General features: G+C 38.7%; 1 protein-coding gene across 7 annotated transcripts; it reads right to left on the reverse strand.

Annotated features, from left to right (window-relative positions):
• Positions 1 to 172: 172 nt before the first annotated feature.
• On the reverse strand, positions 173 to 13,661 carry LOC6733081 (intraflagellar transport protein 88 homolog). Of its 7 annotated transcripts, none has more exons than XM_044922347.1 (8): positions 13,489 to 13,661; positions 10,346 to 10,558; positions 10,097 to 10,293; positions 5,379 to 5,604; positions 4,586 to 5,327; positions 3,539 to 3,738; positions 966 to 1,872; positions 173 to 911 (listed from the first exon to the last, which is right to left on the reverse strand). In XM_044922347.1, exons 2-8 carry the CDS (start codon positions 10,472 to 10,474, stop codon positions 673 to 675), a joined length of 2,640 nt encoding a protein of 879 aa, XP_044778282.1. In that variant the 5' UTR covers positions 10,475 to 10,558; positions 13,489 to 13,661; the 3' UTR covers positions 173 to 672. The 7 variants fall into 7 exon arrangements, with proteins under 7 accessions (XP_044778282.1, XP_039147172.1, XP_016025787.1 ...); XM_039291238.2 differs by lacking the exon at positions 13,489 to 13,661 and having other exon boundaries at positions 173 to 768; positions 879 to 911; positions 10,346 to 10,613; XM_016177976.3 differs by lacking the exon at positions 13,489 to 13,661 and having other exon boundaries at positions 173 to 768; positions 823 to 911; positions 10,346 to 10,613.
• Positions 13,662 to 14,049: the final 388 nt, after the last annotated feature.

Raw genomic sequence — 14,049 nt, forward strand, 5'->3', positions numbered from 1 at the left:
CACTTCCACACTCCTGAAAAATGTATTGATATTTCTTCACCGTTTTATTAATCTTGTAAATATCTATCAATTTGCCAAAAAGCTTTTTGCCTATCGATTTGCCAAACAAATTTTTGCCACGCATACTTACGCTCACTAACCGCCCAAAACTGCCAAGACCGCACATTGTAACTTTAATTTTAAATGTTTTCTTATTTTATTCACGAGTATCTATCGATAACCCAGAAAATGTTGAAATTTCGCATTTCTACTAGCTGAGTAACGGGTATCTAATTGTCGAGGAAGTCGACTACAGCATTCTCTTTTGTTTTATTATCGTAAAAAGAATATAGTTCCCTTTTAGACAAAATACATTGGCATACGCTATCTGTAGTAGTATTTGTTATTTAGTAATTTAGTATATGTTATTTATTATTAACGGGTATCTGCTAGTCGGGGTACTCGGCCATAGCATTTTTTTGTTTATTCAGAAATTTTTTCATTTTATCAGTTTACGATTATCAAACAACGTTAAACCTAAAATCGAATTATCCAAAATGTAAACGATTAACTTATGTATATGCATATTGGAAAAGTAAAAATATATATTGTTTTCGTGTAGTATTGCACCAATTGCAGACTTATCTAAAAATATAATAGGATTTCTTCAAATAGGCAATAAGATTTCGGCATTCATTTCCGCGTCGTCATCAACATCGTCTGTGCTTTGTAGTGGTCGTCCAGTTTTGGGACGTTCGGCGGGAGGTCCCAAAGGATCAAACTGCAGAACTGTAATGATATAAAGTATAATAGGATACAAAATACGCAGCGGTGTGCCACAACTTTATTGGACGTGTAGGGGCTGTGGGTAGGAGCTACGCTATTAATATGCTCACCACCTTTCAAGTGTTCTTCATTTGACTGTCTGATAGCTATAGGATAAACTTAAAATAATCACTGGAACAGAGTAAAATGTACGATCTTACATGGCAAGCGGTTGCTAAACCTAGCCGCTGAAGGGAATCGCTGATGCTGGTTTCGATGCTCGCTCTGATGTTCCTTCTGCTGGCTTTGCAGACGGATATATTCCGATGCATACCTCTCATGCAGGTCCCCTAATTCCAGTGACTTAGTAACTTGCATAAGAGCCCGTATGCAAGTTAGGTTGTCTGGAAATCCTGCGTGTATCTTTTGAAAAAGGCCCAGGTATTGTTTCGGAGGGAGATATGAGTTGCGAAAGCAGCTGGCAATACGTAACATTAGGTTGGGATCATTAGGATCGGCTAAGACCGCTCTTTCATAGTAATAAAGTGCCCGTTCCGTGGCCTGAAGCTTGATGTAATATGAACCGATTGAGCTTGCGATTGCGATGTCGCTCATGTTTATGCGGTACGCCTCGTTATAGTACTGATTTGCTTCTTGATGGTCTTGCATCAGCTCGTAAAGCGAGCCGACCTTTTCAAACAGCTTTGAATCGATGTCAGAGGCAGAAATGCCAACTAGCTGAAGGTAGGCCTGAAGAGCCGCTCCTGGCGTAAAATTAGATTTGAATCCGCTTTCCAACCTGCGCTCCTGCAGCTTGGCAAGCTGATAAAATACATGACTGTGCTGAACTGAGCTGGGCATCATAAGTTGTTCCTTTAGCAACTCAAAACGTTCCTCGGCTAGTTCATAATCATTCTGCGCCAATGCCACTAGGCCAAGATTGTACCTGGCTTCAAAGTTCATCGGCTGTAGTTGCAGAGCTCTCTCAAACCGTTCGCTTGCTAGTATTAGGTTGTGCGAGCCCAATTCCACTATGCCGGCGTTGATCAAACCTAACGCATTGTTTTTTAGCGATCCGATTTCTTGTAACTGGTTAACGCAATGGGAGGCCATTTCTAGGTTGCCTAACTGAAATATACATTATGTTTGTAATTAAATAATAAATCTTTAACAGTACCTATAAGCTGTAGGGTAGAGTAAAATGACATTTAAATTAGAGTTGATATAGTAAAGAATTAGCAGCAGATATGATTTTAGGTAAGTGCATTTGTATTATCTTTGTGCGTTGTCAGTTGCAATGCTGCCAGTTGGGCTTTTTTTCCTGTAAAATCTCCCCGACAAGTTGCGGGTTGAACTTTTCAACTGCCAGAAGCGGGAATTCTCATTTCTCTTAGAGTAAAAGGGTATAATTGATTCGTTAAAAGATATGTAACAGAATAAGAAGCAAAGACACTAGAATAACAAGATGCGTAACGTTATACGATTTTTTGGCCGTGGCTCTAGAGGTGGCTCCAGGCTCTCTCGAGTTTTTGTTCGAGAGAGAAAGAGCGGAGAGCGCTACAGCAAACAGCTCTTTTCTACGCATGCAGTGATAGCAGACAACTGTATGTGTGCACACGTATGCTCATGCATTGTAAATTTGACAAAATATTCCCTTGACCTTAGAAGTTCGTTGACTTTAAATCTATATTATTTTTTAACAATTGGCACCATGGGAAAAATTCTTGTTTTGCATAGCCGTAACGTTATTATTATTTAAATAAAGCTTAGAAATAGTAAAAGCCGAATCTATGTACATCACAAAATAAATTTCGAAAATGACTTTATATTAGAATACTTGTCATTAGGGTATTCAGATTGCGACGTGAGAAAAATTAATAAGGCAGTGATTGTTGGTACTTGTGTCCACACTTCGTGCCTCAGACTTCGGGAAATTAAAGGCACCATCTGAATGATTATTTAATATTTGCAAAATACACATTAAAGTTTTCGAAACTATTTTTAAAAATAATAAAAAACAAATGTGTATAAAAAAATTTATTGTTGAGCAATGCATTAAGTGGACAAATGAAAGTAGTGCCTTCTCATTATGGTTTTATGAAAATAATTAATGTTATGCACATAGAACAGACCTGGTAAACAAACTTATAAAAGTTTATAATAGTCAGGGCGTGAATTTTTAATTCTTATTTCATATCATCATATTGCTACAAAATTGGCCACAACTCCACATATGTAAATTCGTTTCTTTGATCAGAATTGATTTCGGCCCGAAAATCGTCTTCTAGCACAACACGCACACATATACGCGATCTCGTCTCTTGTTTTTACTCACACAAGCAAGCAAATTCTAATTTTAAAATTTTTATGCTCTCAGCGTAAGCGAGCGGAAAGAGAGCAAATTTGGTCTTCACCAAAAAAGTGGCGCTGCATAGTGCCAAACCAATGTATGGCCGTTACGCATCTTGTTATTCTAGTGTCTTTGGTAGAAGGTTGAAGCGCATGCTTGTCCCCTAAACTTGCCACGCCTATTATGAAGTATATATATTCTTTATCTAGCCAAGTTGATCTCGCCATGTCCTTCTGTCCACCTGTGTGAACTTTGTATTCTCGTGAAATTTCTTACTTTTAGAGTTTCCGAGATTCGAGGTTCAAAATTGCCAGATTAAATTGGCTAGTATACCTTTTTTATCTAGTAAATTGCCTTACACCCACTATCTAATTAAAAAGTATCTGAGAGTCGAGAAACTTGATTAAAGCTTTTTCTCTTGTTTTGACTTCATACGAAACTTACACTAATATAAATAAAACTCAGGTTGGTCAGAGCGCTGGCGGTCATGGATCCCTCACTCTTACGATCGTAAATTTGTAACGTCTCAATTGCTTGATGAACGTCATTTTGTCGGAGATATACTAAGGCTTTGTTGAGTTCAAGTTCGTTGGCCAACCATGCAAGATTTGAAGTTTTGATGATCTCAATGCACCAATTATACCCTGGAAAACAAAAAATATATACATCAGCCCTATTTGAATGCTCGTCAAATTAGATGAGTTGGATGCAATTGGGGGCATATGGAATTTTGAAAAGGACTTTTTGTACCCGTTACTCGTAGAGCAATGTGTAATGTAATGGTAAAAGAGTATACTAGATTCGTAGAAAAGAATGTAACAGGTCGAAGGAGGGGTTTCCGACCAACGAACACCTGCACACGCCGAGCTGCCAAGAATCTGTTTGGCAGCCCTTGTGATTCCAGGAAGACTACAGTTCATCGTGGCCTATTGGAAACAGCGAAGCCGACGTCGATCCTTAGCCAAAAAGGGCAGCAGAGCCGACAGTTAAAGACTCGCAGCTTGTTAGGGACAGCATAGGTAGCCTTAGTTTCTAATTGGATTTTAATAAATAATGTCGTTGTTCTTACTTCAACTTGAAGTCTAATTCTTTCAATTTTTTAATTTTTTGTAAATTATTTTACCCGATGCTCGTAGAGTACAGGGATTTGTTTAAGAGTATCTAACACACAGAAGGTTTCCGATATAAAGTATATATTCTTGATCAGGATCAATAACGGCTTCGATCTGGCCTTGCAAGCGTTTGAATGGGCGTGGCAATTTTTTGGGGTTTGTGAGCGTTAGAATGAGCGTGGCAACATGTGTCAACAAACTTGCGCTGCGTCTATGTCTCTATAATCTGTATCAACCTTATAGCTTTTACAGTTCCTGAGATCTCTACTTTTTAACGAACCTAGTATACCCTTTTACTCTACGAGTAACGGGTTGTATTATAATACCCTTGAGTTTATATTTTATCCGACCTGCTGTACTTTATCTCAGTCGTACTTACCATCGTTGTAATTATCTTCGATGAAAGGTGATATTAAGTCTACAATCATTGTAATAGATCGTTTAATGGCATTACGACGTTCATTTCTATATATGGCCAACTCGTCTTTCTTAAGTGCTTGGACAACATAACGATGTTTCATTGTGGATGCAAACTTCACGGTCTCGTTCAGTTTACCGCCACCTTCTGTCCTAATAACCGAGCCCGGGACTTGTCCGTTGTCTAAAGACTGGTGCACGTCGGTTTCTCCAATTTGTTGAATTGGCTCAGCCTGCTGTTGAAGTTTAATGATATTTGTCTCACTCTCCGTATCCGATTCTATTGCTTCGGTTTGGACATCGCAAAGTCTCCGAAAGGCCAACTTTACCTTCTCCACATCGCCCAAGGCGTAGTAGCAGAGTAAGAGGTGAATGCTACTTCTAATGTTTGCCCGCTCCGTCATGATGAACTCAAAGCTAGAAGCAGCATCTAAATAAGAGCCCATGCGAATAAAAAGGACTCCAATGTTTTCACGGATCTTTAGCCTTAACTGACTTAAGCTCTTTGGTACAGAATCAAGGGCCATGCGGTACATTTTAACCGCCTTTTGGTAAATACCCATGCTGTAGTATATGTTACCCATATTTAGTTTTAGCTGATTGACGTGTGGAAACATCTTGTTTTTGGCCATAATGCTGTAGGTATTGAGGGCTTCGATGTGCATCTCACTACGTTCGTATTGCTCCGCGAGATTAAAAAAAACCTATAGTCAATATATAATAATGTTTTAAATTATGGTTCTAGGTTTACTTACCGCATATGTCAAATCGAAGTTGTGGTAAACATTTTCACCGTGCTGGTCTCGAAATTGGTGTAATGTTCTATCCAATGAGAATGCTTCTTTGGCTTTATTTAATGCCTCGGACAATTTTGCATCCACGTTCAATAATTTATTGGATGAGCTTTGCCAGGCCAAAACTATAGATGACTCCAAGAGCTTCACAATTTTTTCCTCCAGATTTTTATATTTCATTTGTGGGCTATAATTTGAATTATGTAAAACGCAATATAAGTTGGCTAATATTGAGAGCGAGTTGACTCGCTACATAATAATCGACTAAAAGGGAGAAGTAGATCATTGCTTGTTCCTGCTACGCTAGGAAATGCTTAAGACTTTATATATGAACATACATATATGTTCTACTATAGCGTTCTCAATTGGTTTTTGTAGAGTTTACAGAGAGAACAAGTTAATTTTAAAAAATAATTTTAAATTCCACATTATTTTAAATTTTTCTAATAAAATATTGTATGCTACGTGTGAGGAGTCTTAAAACTCCCCACAAATCTGGGTGCAGGGGAGCGGCCTAGCAACAGCGAAGACGGCTGCGATGCAGAAAGAGTCAAGGGCGGTCAGGTTAAAACGGTACCGCGGGACTTTGGACCCCGGCAAAGCGGAGAGACCGTGAACTAACGGTACCGCGCTGGACCTGGGACTCAAGCCGACCAAGGCCACGGAGGTTGAACGGTAACGGTGCAGACTTTGGACATGCACAAAAAGGACGCACCGTGAACTAACGGTACATGAGTTGGACCTTGTACCCGAGCGGGCCGTGCGCAAAAGGGGAAATAACGGGATCCCTGCGGCCTATAAAGGGACGGCGCAAGTGCAGCCCGGGGCAGTCAGTCACAACACGACAGGATCCGTACGTACGCGACGTACCGCGCGCGGTCAGGACGCGGACGCGCAGTAGGAAAGGAGTCTGAAGGCGGAGGAGAAAAGTTAGCCAAACAGACCGCGTGTGGAAGGAGGTAGTGAGACGGAGCGTTGAAATAAGGAGTTCGGGAGTGGGAACGCGCGGATAAGTCGGTAAAGAACAAACAGTGGAAGCAAGAGGCCCGCAGGACAATTTTTTCTCGTTTTATTCACCCATATCCATCGATATCTCTGAAAAAATCTGTAATTTCGCATTCGCATTTCCACTAGCGTAGTAATGGGTAACTGATAGTCGGGGAACTAGACATACCATATTTGAAAGGAACGAAGGCACTGGGAATTGCCATTAGGGAAACTTTACGTCGTGGTAGATGCATAACTTTTCGGATACTGTGGGCAATCGGATATTTTTGGATCTTAGTTTTTAATTCTCAAGCACATTTTTTAGTAAAAGAAAACGCCGGAGGTTATAGATAACGCATATCTGAATGGACACATTATGGCTTATAAAAAGCCCCAAAAGTTATAAATTTTTTTCTATTAATTTTAAAAGAAATTAAATTTTAAATTTTGCACAAAAATGTTAATTAGATTTAAATAAATAAAGTCGTTGTTCTCATTTTAACTTGAAGACCAATCCTTTTAATTTTTTTTATTTTTTGCATTTTTTCGTTCGCATTCCCAGTAACGTATATTCCCAGTATATTGTCTATAGCATTATTTCTTGTTTGAATTTGGTCTTTTCGTAAGATCGACCATTCTTATATCCGTTACCCGTAGGGCAAAAGAGTATAGTAGAATCGTTAAAAAGTATGTAACATGCAAAAGGAAGCCTTTCCGACCATATAAAGAATATGTCGGAGAAGCGCGATTTATCATTAATTTCAACGTCCATATTGTCCAGCACAGCAAGTCTCCTGCGGGTTTTCCCTTCGATCGTTCAAACTAGACTAATTCACTCCAAGCGTCGCCTTCTCGATTTCTTCTATTTGTCAACTTCACTCAATTATTTCATCATTCTTACTTCGTTTCCACGAAACTCTACCAAAACAACAACAGGCGCCATGCTCATTTGATACACACACAAATGATGCCCACTTAATAACGGAACGCTTTCCGTGAATTTTTTCCGCTGCCGAGCGCCATATAATGTAATAATAATAATGTTCCGTGCTTTCTTTATGGGTGGCTATGATACAGGATGGGCACACTGGTAAGCAATTATTAAATTAATTATTAATTTTTAATTATTAGATTAAAATGTGAGAGGATATATTAAGTTAAATATTTCCCTAAGAATAAGGCGATACGATCCAGTTCGGTACGGTACGGCGCAATCTGGACTAAGGTTCCAAAAAACAACGACGACAGACAGCCTGCGTATTATCATGAAATACATATACGAAACTAAAATTATCCTATACTATAACGATGGGCCAAGTAGAGTACAAAACAAAAATATCATTCCGACGGTAAAATTTGGAAAATTGTCAGTTATGATTTGAGGCTGTATCTCCAGCCGTGGAGTGGGAAAACTACCCTTCATTGAAAGCACAATTAATGCCGTGCAATATCTGGACATTTCAAAAACTAATTTGAAGGCCAGTGCAGAAAAATTTGGTCTAGTATCAGGACAAGGATCCGAAGCATAAAGCGTAAAATGTTCGCACCTGGCTCTTTATAACTGTAGATGATACGCCCCATTACAGTCCTGATCTGATCTGACCCCATTGAAAATTTGTGGGCCTACTTAAAGAAGAAGGTGGCAAAAAGGGGCCCTAAAACACGACAACAGTTTATGACTACAATAGTCGAAGAGTGGGAAAAGATCGCGCTTGAATATGACCTCCAAAAACTTATCCATTCGATGAAAAAAAGGATTCAACTTGTAGCCAAAGCCAATGGGGGTGATACTATATACTAAAACTTTTAAAATTTTAATAAAATAATTTAAAAATTTAGGATTAAACTTTGGAATTTGAATTTGTTGTTGTTGTTTTTTTTCTCTTGTATATATATATAATATTCTTGTTGTTTCATTATATTTTATAAAAAAATGCGTTTAATTAAGCAAAGAACTCTTTATTTTACCTTTAAAGTAAAAAATTCAACTTATTTCACAGTGTGTAAACAGTTTCTTGACATACTGTACAAGGGCGTCGCCATGCAGATCTATCGATCTGCTTTCCATACATAAGCTGTTTTCTAGGTGCTTTTGCTAAGAGTTTCCAGTGTTGGAAGATGAATTCTACTATCTGCCCTCCCCTGGCTGATGGCCTGGCGACGCCCTTGATACTGTATCTATAAGTAAATGCAACTTCTAGTGAAGACGCTTACAGGGGGTATTTGCGCTAAAGAGCTGTCAGCCTAAACCCAGCTTAGACGCAAACAGCGTGGAAATCAACAAGGGGTCGCAGGCAGCGACGCGCACGCTGACAGCTGTGATGTTGACAGTCATCGAGCTGACAGTACATAGTTTCGAGGAGCTAGCGTTGAGCATCCATCATGCCTAAGCATGGACATCGCCAAATGAAAACTATTTGCCACGCAAGCTTCTTCCTTTAAAAAAATTTAAAAGCAGAAAATCCAAAAAAAAAAAAGAGTAAAGAGTTTAAAGCTGATATTAGTACTGTACGTTTTCACGGATGAAAGACAATCATCATTTGCAGCTGTCGCCTATTGCAGAGTCACTTACGAGAGGAGGACATGCTGCTGAGGAGTGGAAAGTGGAAAGACGAAGTGCGCCACAATGAGAACAATGTAATGCAAGGATATCGTGTTATGGGCCGACTCCAAGTGGTGCTGCAATGAAAACAAATGGCTGAGGATGCGCACCTTACACCGAACGACCTACTCAGAGGGATAGCCAATTTGCGGGAAACGAAGACGTTAATGTTTTCATGGTGTCTTTTGGACTCCAAAATTTGGAGTACCTGATTCGAGGACGGAACTGATTCGTTTGCGTGACGTTGTCTTTGAATGTGACATGACATTGTATACAAGATAATATTGTGTAGATATAGACGTCTTTTAGTGGGCCAACCCACTGCTTCCTGAACAATCCACCGATGTCTTTCGTTAGGAGGGTGTGATTTTTTTTACATTTTGCTAATAGTCTTGTCTCATCTGATAAAAGAGGAACTCGAATATAGCGTTCTCTTGTCTTATTTATTATTATTTGTCTTGCCAATTCTTATCTATAAGCTGAAAAAATTTATGAAACACCTATTCTAACGCCCACAATAGTGCGCTAAATATAGCACACCCATTAGCGGAGTAATGGGTATTTGATAGTCAAGGAACTTGACTAATGTTTTCTCTATTCTTACACACGTTACTCGTAGATTGAATGGATACAGAAGACTCGTTGAAAAGTATGTAACATTAAGAAAGCGTAAACAGAAACAAAAAGTATATACATATATTTGTTCTTTATCATTATCATCAGGCTGCCAGTCTGTACGTCATTCTTTCCGCCTTTCTGTCTGTAGGAACGCTGTGACGCTCGGGAATTATAAAAGTTCAAAGTTTGATGTTAAGTATGCTGATACACACTTTTGAAAAAGGTTATAATTTTTATTCATATAAATAACATATAGATAACATTTGGGGCACGACCACAGGGCAGAAAAACTGGTTCTCCTACATTTTTCAAAATATTTTTATTTTTTATCAAATTTTTATTGATATGCCTTTCTAAGTAAGTCTGAGATCTCGACTCTCATGTTTTGAATAAATAATAATTGATTTTTCTTATTTCTCTATTCATTTAAATTTTTTTACACAACCCCTCTGAAAATCATTTTGGTACTCACTTTACATCTTTCATGGCATCCACAGCGACTCTTGACGAGAGCGTTTGTTGCTTTGCCTTCTCCAGGAAAAATTGTTCGAACCTTTGATGAGCAGACCCGTAATTAGCAGCGTAGCCCACAGCCCGGACTGCTGTTGATGGTCTTGCAAGACCTGATTTTTCGCCTCCGGTTGCCCTACTGCTTGCCAGATTGCCGCGCTGAATTACAGAAATTACACAGCGTAGTAGAATTTTTTTTTTCAAAACTCACTGAAAAAAGCTGCGAAGTCGGGGGTCTGGGTCTGCCCGCCGCCGTAGGTGGGGGAGGCGGAACTGCTTCATGTTCGGAAACAGGCTCCGGTAATCTTTGCGTTCCGTTAGTACTGATTTTAGAAGTCATTTTTGTCACAACGTATTATACGCGTATAGTGTTCTAATCAATATGAACGCTTTTGGGGGTTGGTCTTTGTTTTGGTTGAGTTGCCTTGGTGATCACGTATAAGCAGCATATGCGTAAAAGAGGTGAATAAATACCAATTCAGTGTATAATGTAAGAAGGTTGCGGTATTTATTTAATCAAATCATTTCGGTTTATGTTATTTGATCCTAAGATATTTTTATAAAAGTTTGAATAAGTTAAGTTAAATGTTGTCTGATTAAATACAAAATATAAGACTCAATTTCAATTGTGAATATTTTATTATACAAATTTTATCTAGGCGTTAGAGTGAGAGTGGCAACATGATCAACAAACTAGCAGCGTCTATGTCTCTGAAAACTTTTTGTTAAATCTCACCTCTCTACCTTTTATGGTTCCTGAGATCTCGATGTTCTTATGGCCTGGCCAGATCGACTCGGCTAATGATCCTGATCAAGCAAATATGTATAAACATTATATGGTCAGAAAATGATTCTTCTGCCTGTTATATGTATACGAATCTAGTATAACCTTTTACTCTGCGAATTAAAGGTATAATTATGGGGCTTGCCGCTTGAAAATGGTTTTCATTTTTTATTGGCGGCGTTGAAAACAAGTTTACCAATATAGTGTTTACAACTGCCTACGTGTTCTTTTTATACACGTTACTCGTAGAGTATTGTGTTGAACCAAAGACACTAGAATAACAAGATGTGTAACGGCTATACATTGGTTTGGCACTATGCAGCCACTTTTTTGGTGAAGGCCAAATTTGCTCTCTTTCCGCTCGCTTACGCTAAGAGCATAAGAAATCTAAAAATAGAATTTGCTTGCTTGTGTGAGTAAAAACTGAGGGAGTCGAGCCAAAATGGCAACCTTATATGTGCTATCGCACTCATTTGGTAACGAACCATTATAGCCAAATTCTAAACCTGGCAAAATTGAATATTGCCCTATAAAATTCCCGAGTAGGATTGTAGCAAGCTACGGTCACACTTGATTTACATACTTCCGTTCTCTTTTCGGGAAGGCATGATCGAGGGCAGTTTATAAATCCACGAGCATCGTGTAGACCGGATAAGAGTTTTTCAAGGCAAATACTGCCAAGTGATAGTTTAAATCGTGATCTAACTTTAACTGCGCCGCTGCCGGTCCCACATTTGGAGGTAAAAGTCTTAGTGCTTGTGGTGTGGTGTAGTGGGCTTGTCCTTTTCTGCTGCCAACCAAATGCAGATCGCAGGTCACCCCCCGGCGTGACGTTCTTTTTGGCGTTCAACGTGAACGTTGGCGTTCTTTTTCTACTCTTCATCGCCGCAAGCAAGGAGCAGATCGCCGTGCACCCATTTTATGCACACATCAGCTTGGTGTGCATCTTTTCTTCGTTTTCATCGCACACATCGAATCAGCGTCACTTCTTCTTCATCCGTGCGCATTCCGAGAATATTTGTGCACAACACGAGCCCCAGGCTGCTGGTTTTGCCGCTACGTATGCTGCGAACCTGAAGCAGCCACAACACGAATGATCGTGTCCAGTCTTGAGTATCTTTAGAATAGTTTTTCATATATGTGTTAATTTTGCCTAAAAATATTTACTTATAAACCTCTACGATTCTAATTTAGCTTAACTTGTGGGAGATCTGGCAAATATATATATGTGATTTTCCCAATTTATATTAATATATACAGCAGATCATCAACAGTCATCAGGCCTGCTGACATCGATGGAAAGTGCGTAAGTACGGCATAGCGTGAACAAACAAAAATAATAAAAACACACATGCATATATAAAGTCAGATATTTCTAGTGTGCTAAAAATACCTTGCCTTAATTAATCTAATATATAATATCTAATATATCTAGATCTCTTTATTTAAAGAAGTTTAAATTTTAAATATCAATTAATCATACATAATTCTAATAATGTAAAGTAAGCCAAATAAAAAAAGTAGTAATGTAAAGTTAAATACCAATATTTGCATTCCTATCTTAATTATTTTTCCTTTATTTTGTCGTGGATAAGCAAAACTACTCAATAAGAGATTTCCTTAACGTAAATAACGTAATTTTTAGTTTAAGGATTACGTTCAGGAAAATGTATCGAAATATTATCTTTATCTTCAATTATAAGGGGTCGAAAATGAACTAATCTGATGTCTTTATGTTATTCTAGTGTCTTTGGTTGAACAGTATAAAACACGTAGGATCTGGTATATATTTTATTGGAAAACAAGAGCGAATGCTATAGTCGAGTTCCCCGACTATCAGATAACCGTTACTCAGCTAATGTGAATGCGAAACGGTATCATTTTTCTGAGATAACGAGAAAAATTAGGTTTTCCGAAGTCTCTCAACACTTTTGTACATTCTATAAGTCCCAAGCTTAGAAGAAATAAAATACCAAGACATCATTGTAAAACCAATATTTAGAAACAACACAATTATACACTTAGACATCCAAGACATATTTGTTTTCGAAAACTTTAGCTATAGCATTCTCCGCGTTTTGTAGATAGAAATTGGCACGATAAAGATTGGCAATAAAACGAAAAATAAATAAAAACAATTTTCAAAAGTGTAGGCATGACTGCGCGATTATTCTGGACTTTCTGGACAAGGGATGCTCAAAATGAATTCGGGAATGTTCGCCATGGAAAAGCTGGACGATGACAATTATAGGCTTTTCAAATGGAAAGCGTTTTGATACATACTGAATTATGGCAAATTGTATGCGGTAGCATACAAAGTCAAATTACTCGAAGAAGGCGAAAGAAGGAAGGTATGTGATGGTGGAGAACTAGCGGAGCATGCTGGTTTATGCGTCTGTTGATGAGATGTTTTGGGCAGAGGCTATTAACACGGCTGCCTATCTGCTAAATCGATCTGAGACGTCAACCTTGCCTGCAGTGACGCAGTACGAGGTGTGGTCGGGCAAGAAACCATCGGTATCTCACATGAGAGTGCTTGGCGCGGGGGCGATTGTACTGGATAAACTCACCGGAAGAAGTTCAAACTAAAAGGTGTTGAATATGTCGAAGAGTGCTCAGGATGCCCCTCTTCCTCTTCACTACTCTCGCTATTGTCTGCGCAACGTTTTCTTGCGCGTTAGCGAGGCATGTCTGTTATGCGTAATGATCAAAAACTCACTGACTCAATCTCTTTTCACAAAATCAGAATTATGAGTAGTTCATAACTCTACACGCAATACCAACACATTTTGGAGACATATTCTAGTCCGCATACACCAATACTAATGCACACTCAATTTTTCTGTACGCTTCCCGTTATTCGTGCAGACATCTACTTCCACCCGCTCCTACCCGCGACCGGACTACGTTCGGCAGAAACACTAACAAGCAAGCAGAAACACGCAATTGCTAGAATTGTTGTTAAATTTAAATGATCTGCGACACGGCCTTCCTGACCTATCGCACGTCCTCGTGTGCCAGCAATCCCTTAATATCGGTCATCGGTTTTAATTTATCATAACCCTTTTTTTTCAAATTATAAAGTTATTTTCATTCTTTATTACTTTAAAACAAACCAATACTAATATTTA

Source organism: Drosophila simulans, chromosome 2L (genome assembly GCF_016746395.2).
Source record: "Drosophila simulans strain w501 chromosome 2L, Prin_Dsim_3.1, whole genome shotgun sequence".
Taxonomy (NCBI): Eukaryota; Metazoa; Arthropoda; class Insecta; order Diptera; family Drosophilidae; genus Drosophila; species Drosophila simulans.

Bases quoted from the DNA above. Each gene is read 5' to 3' on its own strand.
- LOC6733081 (XM_044922347.1), bottom strand. From the start codon at position 10,474: ATGACTTCTAAAATCAGTACTAACGGAACGCAAAGATTACCGGAGCCT. The intron at 10,294-10,345 runs GTGAGTTTTGAA...TCTGTAATTCAG, and splicing joins CGACTTCGCAGCTTTTTTCA to CGCGGCAATCTGGCAAGCAG. The intron at 912-965 runs GTAAGATCGTAC...TTTATCCTATAG, and splicing joins GTTTAGCAACCGCTTGCCAT to CTATCAGACAGTCAAATGAA.